Source organism: Schistosoma haematobium, chromosome 3 (genome assembly GCF_000699445.3).
Source record: "Schistosoma haematobium chromosome 3, whole genome shotgun sequence".
Taxonomy (NCBI): Eukaryota; Metazoa; Platyhelminthes; class Trematoda; order Strigeidida; family Schistosomatidae; genus Schistosoma; species Schistosoma haematobium.
The window spans coordinates 44739949-44761964 of NC_067198.1; the positions used below are offsets into that span (position 1 = coordinate 44739949).

At 35.2% G+C, this 22016-nt stretch overlaps 1 protein-coding gene across 1 annotated transcript; it reads right to left on the minus strand.

Moving 5' to 3' along the window:
* Window positions 1-9551: 9551 nt before the first annotated feature.
* ARRB1_1 (Beta-arrestin-1) lies at window positions 9552-17140 on the minus strand (the record flags this gene model as incomplete). Its single annotated transcript, XM_035729499.1, has 5 exons — window positions 9552-9749; window positions 10641-10913; window positions 12515-12778; window positions 15188-15331; window positions 16832-17140. The coding sequence occupies 5 exons, from the start codon at window positions 17138-17140 to the stop codon at window positions 9552-9554; spliced, it is 1188 nt and encodes a 395-aa protein (XP_035586600.1).
* Between the last annotated feature and the right edge of the window lie 4876 nt (window positions 17141-22016).

Here is a 22016-nt window from a genome sequence, read left to right on the forward strand (position 1 = left end):
TTATCTTGGAAGTCTCTTCAGCCCTTGTGGTCTGGTGTGTGAGTAAATCTCAGCACGGATACAGAGGGCTCGACTAACTTTTACCAACTTGCGTCATTTATGGCGTAGGCGAGATATCCGTCTATCAACCAAAGGACGGGTTTATTGCGCAGCAGTTCGTTCCGTCCTACTTTATGGCAGTGAAACATGGCCGATAAGAGTAGAGGATATTCGTAGGTTACTAGTATTCGATCATAGGTGTCTTCGAAATATTGCTCGTATATCCTGAGACCATCGAGTAAGTAACGCAGTTGTTAGGAAACTGGCACTAGGTAAGGATGGCAAATCAATTGATGAAGTAGTGAAACTTGATCAGTTGAGATGGCTGGGACACGTGTTACGTATGCCCAACAACCGGCTACCTCGATTTGCGATGTTTTATGATGTAGGAGTAGGTTGGAAGAAGGCTAGGGGCGGCCAGACCAAAACATGGCACAAGTCCATGAAGTCACTGACAAGTGGACTGAGTCATGTTGGTAGGTGTAGACTACCTGGTTGGGGACCGCGAGATGATAGCGACCGATGGTTAGAGACCCTGAATGACATGGATCAAAATCCTTTGCAATGGCGCAGGTGCATCCACTCTTTGTGTTCTCCCAAATTCTAATCTTCTGAATTCTTCATGTCCCTTTTTTCCTCTTTCCAAATTTGTTTCACTGGATTATACTCTTTAAATAACATCTCCAAACCCTAATCTTCCCGGTTACTGCTTATACTCTTATTACCTCTACCACTACGGGATTTGAATCGACCACTGCATCTGTGTGCTAATGTGGTGTGGCAACTCGAACTGTTGTACGTACGTACGAATTTCTACGTTGTTACTGACTGACTGACTCTTGATATTCAGTTGTCATTTATGGTTCTTTTAGAGCTGTTTGAATTATGGCATCCTTTGTGAGCTCTCTATCGTCTATATCATTAATTGATACTTCTTCCTCTTAAGGGTTTTGTGAAGAAAAATAAGACAATTAATACTTATGAGTTCACAATGTGCTAGCTCAGTACTTTCAAGAACTTCCCGCTAATGATAGCAATTCGTGCGGCAAAGAAATGTAGATCTTTTCTAGCTCATCTTTATTTTTAGAGATATTATATGTGTAAGGGAACATCATACCCCTCTACAGTCAGTGGTAAGAACTCAACCTCAGATCATAGATTGTTGCTTTTACTCTTAATGTCCTCCAACCAATCTATTTAGTATGGTAAGACTTAAAATAAAAATGTTTCCTAGACAGTATAGCTTGATTGGATTATCACAATAGTGAAACCCAACTGCGATTTCAAGTTATCATTTATTGATAGGTCGTAGTGATTTAGGTGTTGTTATGACCCGTAGCAAACTACTTGAAAGAAAACATGAACTCAATATGAAGTGCTAATCAGCTGGACTTGTGATATTCTCTCAACGATTCTTAGCTTAATCAATCAATGATTGAGAAGTCAAAGAAGAGCGAATTGTTCAATCTTGCACCAGCTGACGATGACTCAAGCGCAAAACGCGTGATCGTGTATAGACCTTTAGTTTATTATTGTAAATTAACCATTCGTGGAGTGAGTCCCATGATACCTTACCAGACGGTACATGTTACTGTAGTCTTAAGCATGTAATATGATGTTCAAAATGATTATAAGACGTCAACAACTAAATTAACCAACCCACAGTTCACTTGAGTTACAAATCTTCGTCATTTCAAAATCCATTTCTTGTTTTTTAGTTTGGTATCTTGTCTGTTCAGAATGTGCTTCGATGGTAGTTGTTTTAAAGTGTTGATTTTGGTGCCGGTGGTTGTCTGACTTTATTACGATCGGATGATGATGTTAACTTAATGTGTATCTTGCCTAACTTCGTACATATTTATCAACTTAATTTGCGTTAGTGATCATTGGGAGGCTGCAACACAACTTTTCCCCTAAAAACATTTGTCGACAACTGTTACTGCAGAGAACATGTCATTTTTTTCAATCCATTGGTTGTAAACACATCTGCTTTATGAATTAATACTTCGAAGTTATTTCAGTTAAATCATTCGGGAATAATTGCTACTCGGTGAAAATATTCGGTTTATAGTTCATGAATTCAAATGTCGCTTCATCCACATCAGTTTGGTTATTAAGGTAACATTGCAAGCGTTCACAAAATATGCCTCAGAGAGCGTTAAATAAACCTAAACTCGGTAAGGGAGTAGTTAAAGTGTGACAGACGCAGCTGCATTTTGTAGTCAACATGTGCAACTAGTGAAAATAATATTCTAAACATGGATTTTTCTCGAATAACTACTGTTATTCGTCGACAATTCCCTTCATAATCTAGTCGATAAGATTCGTGCCACTTCTTTACAATAAACAGTGAAACCACTAAGTTAAAGAAAAACTATAAAATACCAGTTTTTCGGTATCAGTGCTAAGGTTAAACTTGATAATTTCAAATAAATTAAGCATTGAGTAGAAAGTCAATAATAAATATATATTTTTTGTTATATCTCAATGAGTAGAAAGTTTTATTTCTCACGGTTTTTTACTTGATGTAAGCTCATTCAGGGAACAATCATTGTTTCCTTTGTACTTTTTAAACCTACCTACTTACTGTTACTCCTCGTGGAGGAGCATAGGTTGCCTACCAGCACTATCCAACCGTGTCCTGGACAATCCTTCCAGTTGGTATTCATCCTTTTCACTTCTGATTCCATTTCCCGACGTAATGTGTTCTTTGACCTTTCTCTTTCCCGCTTCCCTTCAGAATTCCAAGTTAGGGCTTGTCTCGTGGTGCAGTTTGATGATTTTCTCAATGTCTGTCCTATCGGCTTCCAACGTCTTTTCCTAATTTCCTCTTCAGCTGAAAGTTGGTTTGTCCTCTCCCACAGTAAGCTTTTGCTGATGATATCCGGCCAACGGATATTGAGTATCTCGCGTAGACAACTATTCATAAATACTTGCACCTTGATTATGGTTGTTGTAGCTCTCCAAGTTTCAGCTCCATACAGTAGAACTGTCTTGACATTCGTATTGAAGATTCTCACTTTGATATTGGTTGAAAGTTGTTTTGAGTTCCATATGTTTTTCAGCTTTGGGAATGCTGTCCTTGCTTTGCCAATCCTCGCCTTCACGTCTGCATCTGAACCTCCTTGTTCATCGATGATGCTTCCCAGGTATGTGAAGGATTCTACATCTTCTAGAGTTTCGCCATCAAGAGTGATTGGATTGCTGTTCTACGCTTTGAATTTGAGGACCTTGGTTTTCCCCTTGTGTATGCTGAGGCCTACTGATGCAGAGACTGCTGCTACACTGGCTGTCTTTATCTGCATTTGCTCGTGTGTATGCGATAGGAGGGCCAGGTCATCTGCGAAGTCCAAGTCGTCTATTTGGTTCTGAGCTGTCCATTGTATTCCGTGTTTTCTGTCAGATCTGGAGGTTTTCATAATCCAGTCGACCACCAGAAGAAAGAGGAAGGGAGAAAGTAAACAGCCTTGTCTGACTCCGGTCCTTACTTGGAATGCATCTGTCAGCTGTCCTGCATGCACGACCTTGCACTGTAGTCCATCATATGAGTTCCGGATAATATTTGCAATCTTCTCATGAACTTTGCAGTGTCCATAACGTCCTCCTGTCTACACTGTCAAATGCCTTTTCATAATCAATGAAGTTGATGTACAGTGTTGAGTTCCACTCAACTGATTGTTCGACGATGATCCGTAGTGTTGCAATTTGGTCTGTGCACGACCGATCCTTAAGGAATCCAGCTTGTTGATCTCGAAGTTGGACGTCTACTGCATCTTTCATCCAGTTCGGCAAAACTCTGTTAAAGACTTTCCCTGGTATTGACAGTAATGTGATTCCTCTGTAGTTTTCACATTTGCTCAGGTCTCCTTTCTTTGGAATCTTGATGAGGTGTCCTTCTTTCCAGTCCATCGGCATTATCTTTATCCACGACTTCAAAAAGCGGTATAGAGTCACATAGCAATCCACAGTTAAATGAAACTCAGGATCATGGTGAGATAAAAGTTTCTAATCAACCGACTTCTTATCAGATTTCTTATGTTATTGTACTAATTATGGTTTGTCCCAATGGTTCACATATTTCTGATGAAATTTCTTATCAATCTGAGGGAAATATGTTGAATGAATCCAGTCATGATCGAAAATCTGATGCAGTTTTGATAGATGCTGATTCTTCTAATGATCTATTACTCTCCAATTGCATTTTTAATAAATTTGAGAAAAATAATTCAGAAGTATCGAATCCTGATATCATATTAAATATTATTTGTCCCGATCATTCGTCTGTTTCGCATGGGAAACTTATTCAATGCGACGCACAAATACTAAATGTACTTGATCTTGATTACAATTCGTATGATTTCATATCCACTCTTGTTTCTCCTTATCATGAAGTCATTTCTAATGAATAATTTAGTCAGTGTAAGAAATATATTTCAAATGAAGCCACATCATTTATAACTTGGGGATATGAATATCTAACATTATTTCGCGGGGGGAATATCTGTGGTTCAAATTCTAGATATGAGTGGTATGAGTACACCGACATGGTGATTGTATACAATTCCAGGACCCAGGTGAGTTCGTTCCAATTTCGTTAGTTAATTCTAATATTAATGAGCATATTCTAGATTATACAGAGTTTACATCCAATACACGGTCGGAAAGACACGATGAATCAAAGGCGAAGTGGGACATTTGATCCGATTGCGTTATTTCCGGTATTCCTAGTTTGTACTATAATTCAAATACTTCTAATTATCATAGTCTCATACTAGGATGAAACGGTCGTTCAGTGCTTTCAGGTTTTCTATGGTAGTCTAGCTTCAATTGACTTATGAATTCAACTATTAGAAGTTTCTAAAATCATTACAAATTGCATTACTCGTCCATATTTAAGAAAAAAAATATAAAAATATCACATTTTCTAGCATATACAAATACATAAGAACAAAAGAAAACGTGTCTCATATCGGATCACCTTTGATCTGAATGACAAAACACTAACATGATCTGACTTGTTTGCATGTACTAAATATTTGATAAGATTTGTAATAAAAGTATGGTGTATGTATGGGTCAATCAGAGTATTAAAAAAAAGAAAACGACTTTTAGATGTTTGCGCAAAATCAAAATAACAAACATAATGAACAGTAGAAATACCATAGTATCTGCAAAACGTCAATCGATTGTCTCACTCTTGACTGTTCCGCTTGCCAATATCACTCAATCGTCTCAGACTTCTTTTTTTTCAATTCCACACCAATCATTTTCTCTGTTCTCGTTCTCTTCTATTCGATCTTTTTAACTTTCTACCTTCGGGCATTTCACATTCGATTGATGATACATACTACTTATATCTGTCAAATTGAGACATCTCTAGATTATTGTAACGGGCAAATCCTGACCCTAAAATACTTAATTGTAAATCATTGTCTCATCTGTTGGCATTAGATTTTAACTGAAAAAGGAAACTACACCAGTTCTGTATGATTGCCTTATGACACTTACTTACTTTCGCCTGTTACTCCTAATGGAGCATAGGCCGCCGACCAACATTCTCCAACCCACTCTGTCCTGGACCTTCTTTTCTAATTCCATCCAATTCTTGTTCACTTTTCTCATGTCTATCTCCATTTCTCGGCGTAATGTGTTCTTTGGTCTCCCACTCCTTCTTTGGCCTTGAGGATTCCATGTGGGGGCTTGTCTTGTGACGCAGTTGGGTGCTTTCCTCAATGTGTGTCCTATCCACTTCCAGCGCTTCTTCCTAATTTCTTCCTCCACTGGGATCTGGTTTGTTCTCTCCCATAGTAGGTTGTTACTGATAGTGTCTGGCCAACGGATCCGAAGTATTTTGCGTAGACAGCTGTTAATAAACACTTGTATCTTCTGGATGATGGCTTTCGTAGTTCTCCAGGTTTCTGCTCCATACAGTAGAACCGTCTTAACATTTGTATTGAAAATTCTGACTTTGGTGTTAGTTGACAGTGGCTTTGAGTTCTAGGTTTTCTTCAGCTGTAAATATGCTACTCTTGCTTTACCGATCGGCGCTTTCACATCTGCATCAGATCCACCATATTCATCAATGATGCTGCCCAAATATATAAAGGTTTTCACATCTTCCAAATCTTGTCCGTCACTTGTGACTGGATTGGTGCAAGGTGTGTTGTATCGGAGAATCTTTCTTTTCCCTTTGTGTATATTGAGACCTACTGCTGCTGAGGCTGTTGCTACACTCGTCGCCTTATGACACCACTGATCATTAATAAATACTAAAATGAAAAGTGGAGTTCATTTTCTCATTTGATCAAGTAGAAATGGAACTTAATCTTGACAGTATATGTAGATTGTGCTCATCAATTATCCAACGTAGAAATTTAACGTACGATTTTAGATTGTCTATGGAATGTGAATCACAAACCGTCAAGCGACAATAACTTAGCATTTCGTATTCTTTAACAGCGTCCTTTAAGTCGTTAAGAGGTTGAAAAGCTTCTAGACATAATGTAATCGAAAACTCACTTTCGATGTTCGTGACAACATTTGAAAGCTCATGACTAGTGTTGGGTGATTAGCAGGAAAGCGAGAAATTGTAAGAATTATTTCTGTTTATGTCACTCTGTAGGAAATAATCACTAATAAATTTCTTTTTAAATCTATTCATTTTATTCAATGAAAGAAGATGAGATTATTTTTATTGTAAAACATACATTTTACGGTGTTGTTAAACCCACACACAGAAGACCGAAAATCTATAAGGAAGAACTTATGTCTTGTTATTTCCTCAATTCATTGACAAAGTGAGATTTAGTACATTCGTTGTATAAATGAATTCTGTCTACATTTCATAATATTTATTATTTCTCTCCTCTAGAGACAATTAGATGAAGACAACTAGTGTAGCAGCACCCTCTGCACCAGAAGGCCTCAACATATTCGAGGGGAAAATCATGGTCCTCAAATACAACACGGAGAATACCAATCCAATTACACTTGATGGCGAAACCCTGGAAGATGTAGAATCCTTCACGTACCTGGGAAACATCATCGATGAACAAGGAGGATCAAATGCATATATAAAGGAGAGTGTTGGCAAAACAACGGTCGCATCCCTACTATTGAAGAACATGCGGAACTCAAAACAACTTTCAGCCAATATCAAAGTCAGGATCTTCAATACCAACATCAAGACAGTCCTACTGTATGGAGCTGAAACTTGGAGAACTACTACAACCATCATCAAGAAGGTACAATATTTATGTTATGAACGGGGAATTAAGAAGCCCAGACAATTACGAAAGCTATTTTCTTGGGACGTTATTGCATTTCATTCAAACCCTGTAAAACACTTATATTTATTTTTGTCCCTATCTTATTCTACATAACACGAGCTTTCGTCCTATGTATCATTCACTAGCATACCTTTAATTGTTCCGAAAATATTGTTATTTAAACATTATATTTTGCACTATATTTTCTACCCTAATTCCCTGTTTCGGGCATAACTGTATTTTTCCAAATTATCGTACGTCGTGGTCAAGATATTCACTTATTTATTCATGTACATTTTTGTACTAATCCGAATTCAGAGAATCCAGAGTTCAGTGTTCCAACTGTGTTGTCTTCTTTCGCTTGCGTGCTTGCCAACCAATCAGGATTTAGAATAGTTCTCTCTACCCCATCTCGAACTCACGCGTATTAGACTCAAGGTTAAGCCACTCAGCCTAACGCGTCAAGGTCATAATTTAGACTAGACAGATCAAGGTGAAGTCATAACAAGTATCACGGGGTAAAAGCGATTCAAGGTCATAACAATTTATAAATAATGTAAAGCAATTAGTCCCTTTTATAAATTTCGATAGAACAATAAGAAGACGGAGTTGATCTGAAAAATGTGCTGTATTTGCGCTATACATTTCGAACAATCTGGTCACACATATACTTGTCAATGTCTTGGAAATATGTGTGTACTAATGCAAGTTCTTATTGTTCTATCGAAATTTATAAAAGGGACTAATTGCTTTAAATTCTTGAAAAGAAGACTCCCTTCGTCTTGCACTAAACGGTTAGATGAACTTGCTAATCTGAAGTGCAAAATTGCATCGGAAAAGGTAAAACTGGAGTTTTACAAAACTTGCATTAGTACACACATATTTCCAAGACATTGACAAGTATATGTGTGACCAGATTGTTCGAAATGTATAGCGCAAATACATCACATTTTTCAGATCAACTCCGTCTTCTTATTGTTCTATCGAAATTTATAAATAATGGTCTACACAAGATACTCAACATCCATTGGCCGGACACTGTCAGTAACAGCCTTTTGTGGTAGAGAACAAACGAGATTCCAACTGAGGAGAAAATTAGGAAAACACGATGGAAATGGATAGGAAGGGAGGCGAAAAAGAGGAAGGCCAAAGAACATATTACGTCGGGAATTAGAAGCAGATATGCAAAGGATGAATAACAACTGGAAATGATTGCCCAGGACAAGGTTAGATGGAGAGTGGTGGTGGGTGGCCTATGCTCCTCCACGAGGAGTAACGGGCATAAAAAATGAAGTAAGTTTATAAATAATTCATATAAAACTGGTTTATCTGCTTGGCTAAGAACAGGTTGAAAAATCGTTGCAGCTGTTTATAGCTTATCTCTACACTGTGCTGTCGGAATATTTATTACTTCATACTGTTTAAACTTATTTCAATTTGAAATTTATTTTGTTTATTCGGACACATAAATATTGGTAAAAAGGCGCATGGGATACATATGCACCACACAAATCACTTGGTTTGTGTATCGGCCATGATACTGCCCGAGTGCCCAAACCAAAGTACGTGATTTTCTTAGGATGCTACACCTGGAGCCTTCGACCTAAAGGTCTGATCCACAAGGTAGTGGAGCAACGTAAAGAGAAGCAGTCTAATGGTAGCTGGTGACCAAAATCACGTACATACACCATTTTTTCCCTCAAAACCATGCAGCCGATATGAAGCATTGGTTTAGAATCAGCGTTTTCCAACAACCCTAGGTGTATCCTGCGTATCCACCAACCTAGTTAGTGTGCCAGACGTTCGCTTTTCGTCCTCTTAATTTCGTAAACAACACCCCTGGTACGATAAGGCGTGTTCCATGTCGGTGACTATACGCGTGACCATGTGAGAGCATTTCAAGAAGGAGAGAGCTGGCTCTCCACTCTCGGCCATATCAGGACATTTGAAATAGATCATTTATTCTATAAAAAGAAAAAAGAATGATCTATGAAAGGTCGTAGAAATTCAATGTACTACTCATTTGAATATGAAATCTATATTTCTGTTCATAACTCTAAGATCACAGTGATTAGTAGTGCTTTTTCGTGGGAGTCAACAATAAATCAAAGAAAACAACGTGTATATGAATTAATACAATTACATCATGACAGTCATATTTGTGAAGTAATGGGTCAAATAATATTTTGACAATCATAATTTTTTTTCGTTGCCAAAATTTTTTGAATATTACCAAAGTATTACTTAGTAACTATCCATTTTCTCCATCTCGTTAGTTGTTTGACGTTGTTTTGCTGCTGGTCGTTTAAATTCTTCAATGATTAAATCATCTGCTTCTTCAGCTTTGATAATCTCTTGTTGTTGACGTGCATGACATAAGATAATTGGTAATTCCATTTGTACATCTCGTCCACCAAAACCAGTTACAGCTTTAATTCTTATCTAATTATTCATATGTAATTAATCAGAATAAAAATATATATAATAGTAATATGGAATAGAAATATGTATATAAAAGGCTTTCACTGAATGTCAAGTTTAGCTATGAGAGTAATTGTTAGATTTCAGGAAGTCATTTTTACCACACATTAATCATTTATAGTATCGAATAGAATCTTCATCGACTGAGATGGTTGGGCAACGTGTTACATATGCCTGGACATTGATTACCATGACACACAGTTCTGACTAGTGTTGGGGATGGCTGGAAGAAAGGTAGGGGCGGCCAACTGAAAACGTGGCACCAGTGCTTGAAGTCACCAACTTCTAGTCTGAGCCATGTTGGTAGATGCAGACTGCTTGGTTGCGGTCCGCGTGACTATCGTACCCAATGATTGGAGACTCTGGTTGACATGGCTCAGAATCGATCACAATCGCGTAGGTGTATACACTCTTTGTCTTCCCTTAAACTATGAAATTACATTTGCTTCATATCTTTCTTCCTATCAACTAATTCTTTCTTCTCTGCATTATATCCTTATATGAAATCTTTCTTTTATATATTACCATAATTGAGCTAACTGCCTCCCTGAATCCATTGTTCGTTTGAGCCACACTAGACTGACCTTGATAGTGTCCATCTGATAACTAGGACAAAATAAGGGTTATAAATTAGTATGAGGAATTCGCATTATGATTTACAGTTGATCGTTAAGGTTAGGAGTTAGATTTAGCGTTTTCATCACAAACTGCCATCAGTTATAATGCCGAAACTTTATTTAGCCAAATGGATGGGTGAATTTCGCGCCAAAATCCGGAACCTGTTATCTTATACATGATTAGTTCGTTCATAAATTATAGTCCCGCCAAATAAACAATTAAACGATGACATACCATATACTGAACAATAATTCCCATGTTTTCTTTCTTTCTATAATCTTTTATTAAGGTAGAACTAGCAAGATTTGTGTCTTGATGTTTCAGTTTACCATCTAAAGCAACAACCGCTTGTCCTCTAATCTCTTGTAATGATGGTCGTAATTGAATGGTTTCATTCCAACCTGTAGTGTGTGAATTAATGGGAAAACCTTCTTCTGTTTCCATATCAACAACAATGCAACGCATCGTACGCCGTTTGAATAGTGTGATCTGAACATCTTGTATGACCTAAATTATTAAAAACACCAGAATGCAATTTACATTTATAATATGTTGAAGTTACTCTTGAATTATTATTTACTGTATAAAGATGATTACATTGATATCATCAGTTGAATTGTATCGTCTCCTTCTGGTACACAATTCCTTTTAGAAATTATCATTTTGCTTATTTCTTCCTTTCACTGAACGTGTCAATCTGAAATAGACACCTTAATAATATCAAGGAACACGATGAAACTGTTTTGTTCTAGCTTCAAATTGCTTTCAGTCTGGAGTTGTAGAGATGGTTGAAATTTATGCTTCCAATCAATTTCTTTAGTTATAAACACGAGACATTTAAGTATCGTTGGAGAACTGACAAATGATGTTTTCAAGTATTTCAAAGATTACACTGGAGTTTACTATGATTCGTTAAATAATATGCTTGAAAAGTGCCCATAGATTTAAGTTTAAGCAATACACTGAATAGTTGTATCTACATTAAGGAACCACTGTTTTAGACAAAATGTTTGGATGTGATGTTATCAGTTTAGCCTCTATATAAACCAGGTATATTTGAAATAAATGATTCGCATAGTGGAAGCTAGTATTGTTGTTCTGGACTTGACAGAGAGGGCTAAGAGGACAAAGGACCAATAATAACGCAAGGTTGCTCATACCAGTCAATACTTCATTGGCTTGGCACAGTGCTAAGATTGTATAAGTCGCATTCAGATTGTCAAATAAGTGACATGATAATTAGCCGGGCTTAAAAGTCACAACAAATTGGCGACGTGGGGTTTATGCTAACAAAGAATACACAACAATTTGTCGATTACAATCCAGTTTGTACCGTGTTTCTAGATATCCCCTCATATACTTCACGAATATTAAAAGAATTCAACTGACGTACAAATCTAAAAGCTTTAATAGATCTCTCTCTACCCTGATCAACGAATAAATTTTGAATTTACCCATTCATTTCTATTGACAGTAATCAAGAGATTGTTAATTTCAAATGTTCCCACACATCCTTTTCGAAAGACTACCTCAGTTTCAACAAAAGCAGATCCTTACCGTCTCTAAATTGAACTGTGTCTGGAAAATAGATTGTGTTAACTCTGATACATCCAATACTGAAGTTTTTACAAGAAGTCATGGCTCGTACCAAAGAACATCTAAGCTACACTCGTCAGTAAGATGTACATGTAATCTTGAAGGAAATGGCACTTCCTGCTTCACAGTCAGAAACATTATCACTGTGCTATCCGGAACGCAGCTGACTTCCTGTAGGACTGCGATGTAATTAAAATTTCGAGTCACCTAGACTAGTGACCATATTGGAACTTGATCGATAGGATTCGATCTGCATTAAGAAAGACTTGACACACATGACATTGATCACCGTCCAATGATCAATCAATTGTAAATAGACTGGAATCACATGACATCAACTTGATTTAACCTAATGGAATAGTACCAAATGTTCTCTTTCATTTATTGGTAACATTTCAGTATATAGAATAATTTAATGAGATTTTCATGTATTGTAACATGTTCATTGAATGAATCAAAATCAAGTAGAAAAAAACTGAATTAATTACTTAACAATCGTAACTACTACTAACTTGTATATTTAATCGACGCACAATATTACTAGATTCATTATCAATTAACAGTTTCAATGGTATTGATTCACCATGATAATATACATCTTTTGGTAATATTGCTGTAATATGCAATTGACCTGAATGGAAATGAAATGGTCGAATGATCTCTTTAGTATAAACATTATCATCTGGTTTTGGAATAGCCAATGTAAGTCTACGTATAACCAGATTAACAGCATTTCGTTTACCAGTTGTACATTGTGGTGTTTCTGATGCATAAACCTATAAATTTAGATATAAATTAAAGATTGGTATAAATTTTATGGTAATAGATTAAGTATTGTTCTAGTAAACTGGATATAATATACTTACTTTCAAACTTGATTCTTTTTGTTTGTCATTGTTTACTACTTATTAACAACCAGTAGTTCGTATTTATTTATCGGCATAGGATTACGGAGTTGATTGAATTTTTGTTGAGATCAAAATCGAACAATGTTAGACTACTATTGAAAATCTCGAAACACTGTACGGTTGTTTCATGCGAGTGAGCATTCACGATCCTACACGTGGGATTCTAACCATAACCCTCTGTCTGTTGTATTCGTTTAATCTCTAGATCAGTGAGCAATCATCCAGGGGAGTTCATGTGTAACTTCAACAAATTAACGATATTGCGCGACTATTTTCCATTGTCTTCGGTAGGTATTTATTCATTTGTTCGAATTAAACACAGGAACAAACCACATTTATTTGTCTTCAAGATCAATTTGTGTTATCTGTACATACAAATAATAGAAAACTTTCATTCTGTTTTAGTTTTGTTGTATTCTTACCCAGTTTCCTTTGAAACTGACTGTCATGATTGACTTATGGAGTTACGAAAACTGCTCCTATATAACCGTACTTAACGTATTTGTTTACATACTTCTGTTCTACAATGTGAAGCGCATTTTTCTTTCGATTCACTTATCTCTAGGATAGATTTTCCTTATAAGATTTATGAAGAACTTCCCATATTGTACTTCTATAACAGTATCTTAGTTTCAGAGTGACCATATATTATTTCCACGAAACGTTTACGTTCAATTTGATCGTTAAGTTCTCATTGGTAAATAACTATGTGTTTGCAATTGGGAATAAGTTCGTAAGAGGTCACTTGAATCTTTGTAAGGTCATTACTTGTTCTTATCATGTGAGTTTAAATCTCTGAAAACATTAGAATTCCTGACATTTTGAAGTAAAATTGGATTAACAGATTCTTTGATATTTGAGTTTATAAGTCATTACAGTGTTTCACAATAGCTGTTTGCGGTAATGCAATTCTCAGTCGATAGACTCTGAATTATAGCGTCTATCATACAGATATGCAATGAATAACATTTCCGATACCAAATTAACTATATCTACACGTAAATAATAGTTCTATTATAATTATTATCATTTTCATTAGTAGTAGTATTTGTAATTGCTTTTCTCAATTTTATATTCTTGATAAAAAATATCGAATCGTCAACACAAAGTATTTCAAAAAGTTTTCTTTGCTTATTTCTTGATCGATCCTGACGGTAAATATTGAGCAGTCGTCAGTTAGAATTTAGCAGTTCAGAAGACGACATTCAAATAATGTTCATTCTTTTCGATGCACATTATCAGCTACCATGATGTCACTGACTCACCTTTTTTGTATCTTGTACGGTGAAATGTTTTAAACGTTCCATAAACTCACTTGATGAATTGGTTATACGATTAATAGACATAATGATGCGTTAAAACAAACAAAAGACAGATATCGTGTTGAAATATGTTGATGTTAAGAACTGGTAGTTCAGATATTCAAGCAGGCCACCAATAAAATCAAGGGTAACTTATAATTAATACAAAACATTGATATCTCATGTTATACACCTCAATTCGATAGATATAAAATATTTATTCAAAATCGGTTGTTTTTGTTTTTGGAACTCTTTGAATTCATAGTTCATTCAGTTTTCGATAGATATGTCATATACTACTTATATTGGGTTCTTCAGTTCTTATTAGACCATAACTATTGTGATTTTTATACAGAGGTCAAAATAAGGAATGTATGAATGAATTTGACAATGTTATAAATGGTGAACATTTTTCCATTTTTTTACGACATATGTACTCCCGAATTGTGTTATTTGTAAATTGGAAATTTCCATTAACAACGGTCAGAATGATTCATAGTAAAGTACCATGTTATAAACAATATAACAGGAAAATGCTAGGTATTACATATATACTGGACATTGAGAATTAAACACTTCACAAATTCACTAATTTGTATCCTATTTCATCATTTTCTAATCTTGTTAACAAACATATTCTGCCATGAAAACCTGGAAGCACTGGACGACCATTTCGTTCTTGTACGGGACTCCACGGAAGTACGCACTCACGATTCTGCATCACGAGATTCGAAACAACTCGGAGGCCTAGTTTCTAAGCGCACGTGCGCGAGACAAATTGGTCCTGCGACTGTGGATGCGAACTATTGAGGAGACTCGCAAAAGGATGAAACCGCCTTCCAGTGTTTGCAGGCTTTCCATGGTGGACTAACTTCAATTCACTCATGAATTGAACTATTAAATTACTGTAATATCCACTAGAACCATTTTCTGATTATAAAAGATATAACCAGTTTAAACATTACCATTCACTTACTTGTAGAACATATTCAATTCCACATGGATTATCATCTAATGAATTCCTATTATCCATTTGTAATGTAATGGAAGCTGGAATATCATGGGTTAAAGTGAAACGAAACGGTAAAGCACTATCACCGAAACGTTCAATAAGTTGTTTCTAATGAAAACAAATGAAAATTAAACAATATTAATTGATTTAATTGTAAAGAGTCAAAGACACTTGTAAAAATATAAACACTGAACTACAATTCGGACACTAACCAACTGGTAATAATCAAACGTAGAATGTTAGATGATTGGAGCTAATCAGTAATAAACTTGAGGACTAGGTTGCATGAATGCTGATAGCTACTATCAAGATGTACTTATAATCTTATATAATCTGATGCTTACTGTGGGATTTGAACATTAGTCGGCCAAATATCATTGTTAAAGAAATTACTTTTGAATAATAACAGCAACAACTGATTCCCTGTAGAACCAATTTCTAGTTTTATATTTCTTAGATAATATATTCTATTCCGTGAAAGAAATCTAACCTGGGTATTATAATGACTTCATCGAGAACCTCAGCGATAGACTAGACATTTGAAATATGTCCATCATTAGTGAGATGTTCTTTGTAGATGAAATTAGTATCTAAAGATTAGTGGGATATAAAATTCATCGTTTTATATGAAATCAAAGATTTCCGATGGATGCAATACAACTTTCATATAACAAAAGTAACACATTATCATAACAATATGGCTATCTATAATGTTAAACCTTGTTTGAATACACATTATTGTAAGTGTTGACATAACAGGAAGGATAAAATTAGTTTTCAATACGAATGCTCAAGTTGTAGATGCTTTAACAATACGCATCTAAAATCCAACGCGATATAGTATTCTGGATATATAGATCTTTCATTTATTACAAAATGAATTAAACTACATATTTGAACTGTCCGACATCATTCCTTAATCCCTTAATGGCATAGTGAATACTTCGGATTTTCAGTGTGTGGTTGAACATTGTCGAAATGTTTGAAACAAAAACAATTGAGTCACTTTGAGTCCATAGTTGTTTCCAACATTTTTTCACAATTATTCTTAACATGAACTGGAAATTGAAGTCCTTTGTATTGATAATACACGACATCACGATCATCTGATTCTTAAAGAACAGTCAACGTGAAACACCGTGATACCCAGTGTTTTTGTGCTAATCCATACGGATATGGTTGTATTTCAACTGTGGTTAGTGGAGAAATTTAGATCGAGCATTTCGTCCTGTTAATGATTTATCAGTTGGATACATACACATATGAATACCAATGTCGATATTCACACAGAGAATTAAACTTCAGTACTTAAAAGCTTCCATTTCTTACGCTAAAAAGACATCGAATTGAACTATTGAGTCTAGATACATACTAGCGTATTTAGGTGGGAAAAGTAAACCAATACTTATGTCCTGAATTCGAATCCCGTGAGCGGGATTGTGCATGCATAATACTGAGGAGTCCCATACTAGGATGAAACGACTCTCCAATGGATCCATGGTGGTCTAGCTTCAATTGACTCATGAATTCAACTATAACATTATACATATATAGCATTATATATATTCATATGAAACATTTATCAATATACTACTTAAATAAACTTACTTGTACATCATTGTATTTATCATTATCTTCATTCATATCCATTGGATAGATTTGTTTAGTTTGTATAAAAAACTCTTTATAAAATGTTACACCCGATAATACATCATCTAATTGTTGTTCACCATAACGAAATGTACAACGTATACGTGCAAATATTTTAGAATATTCTAATTTATTCTTCTCAATTGTGACAATACCTTCAATTGGATCAATCAATTGTAAATCATCAAATATATCCCGTTGTATTAAATATACTACTAATTTATTATTAGGACTATTCTTTTTATAAACACTTCGTTTAGTAGACATAATTATAAATGAATTTCATTATGTGAAAGAGTTTATATATGAAGAAATATGAAATATGATAACATACAATGGATTATATTGTTAATAATAATGAATGTGATGAGATTAGTTACTAAGCTTCTCATCCCACCCCACACAATCTAAGTGTGAGATGGACAAGAAAGAAAACAACACCAAAGAATACTTAACAAAGAAACAATGTGATGTTGATCAGATTTCGATATGCCAAACATTGATAAGTTAATCTGAATAGGATCCAATATTCATTCTAAGAAGAAAAGAAAATGTGAAATATGAACTGGATTATTGAAAATTTAATCTTTTATCAGAATATTTAAATAGAAAAATGAAAGATTAGTGTGTTCAGGTATAAAGATTTATGTATTTAGTTTATTACTGTGTGTATAAACGAAGTACCATTTGAATATTGGTAGCTTAGTAATATTACTTAAGTGTTAAATGTTTATTAAACTTGTGGAATATTCAGTTTTAGTTTGTGTATTTATTAGTTTATTGGTAAAAAGAGATGCTGAATACATGTGCGCCACACAAGTTACATGATTTGTGTATCGGCTATGATACTGTCTGGGTGTCCAGATCTAAGTAGGTGGTTTTTTTAATTGGCCAAGTTCGGAGCCTTCGACCCAAAGGTCTGATCCACATTGTAGTAGAGTAACGTAAGGCGATCCAGTCTGATGGTGACCGTTGACCAATGATAGGTCCTGGATCCCAGTGCTGGAATTCTCAGCAGTGTACGTTCATGACGCTGCAATTCGCAATGCAATTCAGGACATTGGATCTTTAACATAAATGTTTAACATCTAGATCACTGAGCCGGAATCCAGTGGTGTATAAGTCTAACTTCAATTAATCCACAATATTGTCTGAACATCCTCCATTATCTTCAATGGACACCTTCCACACTATCACGAAATGGTCACCTAGTGCTTCGAAGTATTCAATCGTAGTCTAAATTTGATCAGTTTGTGATCTCAAGAAAAATAACATGTATTAACGGTGGGTGAAAGTAGCAATCAGGTTTTAATTCTGTTGTATTTTGAGACTTGCATGGTTTAACTGTGAAACTCCAATTAATATTTTGGACAATATCATCAATGCATTAATAATTAGTAATCAGTCCTGATAAGAATGAATCATAGTGGAAAATGGCATTCTGACATTTTACTGTAAGTATATTTAACGAAATGTAACAACACTAAAATGACAAGATATCTTAATGAAAAAGAGTCAGTCAGTCAGTCAGTAACAACGTAGAAATTCGTATGTACGTACATCAGTTCGAGTTGCCACACCACATTAGCACCGAGATGCAGTTGTCGATTCAAATCTCGTAGTGGTAGAGGTAGTAAGAGTATAAGTAGTAGTGAAAAAGAAAGATATCGGTCGAAAAAAAATCCAGTAAGAAGCACTGAACTTATTTATCAAATGCTTTCAACTCATATAAATTACTGTAATCAATCACCTATCACTATTATCGCTAGTATGGTGTTTGCTACTGATATCGATTGATATAAGTAGTACATATCGTCTACCGAAAGTGAAATGCCTGGGGGCAGAAGGTTAAAAAGATCGAAGAAAACAGAATGTGAACAAAGAATGATTGATGTGTTAATGAAAGAATAATAAAGTCTGAGACAATTGACTGATATCTGCAAAAGCAACTGTCAAGTGTGAGATAATTGATTGACATTTTGCGAATGAAGAATTTACTGTTTGGTTATGAGATTTTACTAAGACTTTTTGTTTAAATGCATTCAATTGTCCCCACTTGCACTCTCGTTCACTATACTCGTACTTCTGTTCTAGAAAATTACATTAATTTATAAACTACAGAGTGACAAATATATTTTCATGGATTAATGCCCTTTGTTAGTATGGTTAATGTTAAATTTCTTTTAACTTAATCTTACTTTAAGCATCACTCTCCATCAAAATACGTACTTACTTACTTTCGCCTGTTACTCCTAATGGAGCATAGGCCGCCGACCAACATTCTCCAACCCACTCTGTCCTCCGCCTTCTTTTCTAATTCCATCCAATTCTTGTTCACTTTTCTCATGTCTATCTCCATTTCTCGGCGTAATGTGTTCTTTGGTCTCCCACTCCTTCTTTGACCTTGAGGATTCCATGTGAGGGCTTGTCTTGTGACGCAGTTGGGTGTTTTCCTCAATGTGTGTCCTATCCACTTCCAGCGCTTCTTCCTAATTTCTTCCTCCACTGGAATCTGGTTTGTTCTCTCCCATAGTAGGTTGTTACTGATAGTGTCTGGCCAACGGATCCGAAGTATTTTGCATAGACAACTGTTAATAAACACTTGTATCTTCTGGATGATGGCTTTCGTAGTTCTCCAGGTTTCTGCTCCATACAGTAGAACCGTCTTAACATTTGTATTGAAAATCCTGACCTTGGTGTCCATAAAAATAGTCTAGTAATTTAACGTAATTCAATCGCCTTGGGGATTGAAATCTTATTAATTTTTTTGTATATCTACTCTTCTTTGGTTGGAACCGTGTACCTAAGCTCAGATTTGTACACTCACTTAATTTCATTGATCTAAAGCTATGCAGCATATCTGTTTATCATTTCAATTCTATACTTTATACATTTACTCAGTTATAAACTATGTGGTGATTGACGCTATTCTTTAGGGCTTCTATGCCTACTTAAATTATCAGAGTAGGCTATCAGAATGTTTCTGTCAAGTTAAGAATGTCAAAATATTAAAACATTTCATCCAAAGTATAAAACTAACTCAATTTGTATATTTACCGTTTCTTTTGGTTATATCTAGTCTTAAAATAACTGATTACCTTAAGAGTTTAGATAATAGACTAGTCATATTGGTTAAGTTAAATTCATCGGCACTTATTTCATATTTCAAACTAATATCATTTACAATCGCTATCAGTTTTCGTATTGACTGCCGAATATTAATGATTTATCATTTAATTAGTGGACCATGTTTTTATTTAAACATTTTTATGAGTATTGTGCAAAGAACACATTACGATGGGAAATGGAGATAGATATGAGAAAAATGAACAAGAAATGGATGGAATTAGAAAAGAAGGCTCAGGATAGAGTGGGTTGGAGAATGCTGATCGGCGGCCTATGCTCCATTAGGAGTAAAAGGAGTAAGTAAGTATGAGTATTGTGGGGCTCTTTATCTTGTCATCATTTAGATCGGACGATGTTTGTTGACGAGCTCACCACTTTAGTGGCCCGAGTTCTGACTCCAAGTAAATCGCATGAATGATCGCTGTCAAAATGTATATGTCGACTATCCTCGTATATAATAATCGACTTAAATCACGTTAGTCAATAACGGAATCAAATAAGTTAAATAACGAGAATGAACTTTTGAATACATATATATTGTGTATGAAACGATTGGAATATAACGAAGCTAGACGGCACACAGTGGAGAAGGCGGATAAGCCAACTCCATTTAACGAAGCGTTAATCGATATTTATAGTTACACAACAATAAGTTACAGACATGTGATGAAAAGGATAAGAATGGAACACACACATTTGAGTGTTATACGATGTCGAAACCTTGTCTAGTTTTCCAAATCCTATCTACAATCATTGGGAAAACTATTCACTGTCTTTATTCTGTATTATCCTTTAAGTGAGTCTATTACAACAGATTTAATTTGACCTTAAACCCTTTTTTTAAAAAAAATGAAAGTTTATAGAACGTTCTCACAAGGTCAATGAAGTCACTAGTGTTTATAACGGATTCCTTAGTCATTAGGTCATAGTATATTTTGTTAGGTACATAAAATGACTTCGCTCAACAATAATAATGTGTTTACACATTTATACGCATTAGTTATAAATTCACTTTCTGTATTACTTACGCCTATGACTCCCAATAGAGCATAGGTCACCGAACAGCATTATCCAACTCATTCTGTCCTGAGCCTATCTTTCTAGTTCAATACAATTGTTGTTCATTCTTCTCATGTCTGTCTTCATTTCTTAGAGTGATGGGTTCTTTGATCTTCCTCTTCTCCTTTGGCCTTGAAGGATTCAAGCCTTGTGACGTAGTTGGATGCTTTACTCAATGTCTGTCCTATCTAGTTTCTATATTACATGAATCAGAATTCTAGTCTTAATATTTGGGACGCTTAGTAATTTTTTAAAGAAGACTTTATTTTATATGTTAAAAATGTGGTGATGATTTAACGGTAATGGTTGTACATTCCATCTTCAAATTCTTTATTTTCATTTTATCATCTCGATAATCATTCTTTCATTACCGATTGCTACATTGAATTCCTGAATTAATCCAAGGATTAAATTTACATAATACATAATTACTTACTTATGCCGGTTGCCCCTCGTGGAGGAACATAGACCTCACATCAGCACTCTCCATTCAACCCTGTTCTAGACAATACTTTCCAGATGTTTCCAGTTACTATTCATCCTTATCATATCTGATTACAGTTCACAACGCACTGTGTTTCCCTCCACCTGCTTCTTTTACTTTTCTCTTCTGAATTCAATGTTACTGCTTGCCTCGTGATTCAGTTTAGTGATTTCCATAATGTATATCCTATCCAATTACAACGTGTTTTCATAATTTCCTCTTCAGTTGAAATCTGGTTTATTCTATCCTACAGTGCGCTGTTACTGACGGTATCCGGTCAACGGACATTCAGTATATTGTGTAGACAATTGTCTATAGATACTTTTACATTGTTGATGATTGTTGTAGTAGTTCACTGACTTTCGGGTTCGTACAGTAGGACTGTCTTGATGTGACTTTGATATTGGTTGAGAGACAAATGTTTTGAGTTCTATATAATCTTAAATTGAAGGAATGCGACCCTTGATTTTCTAA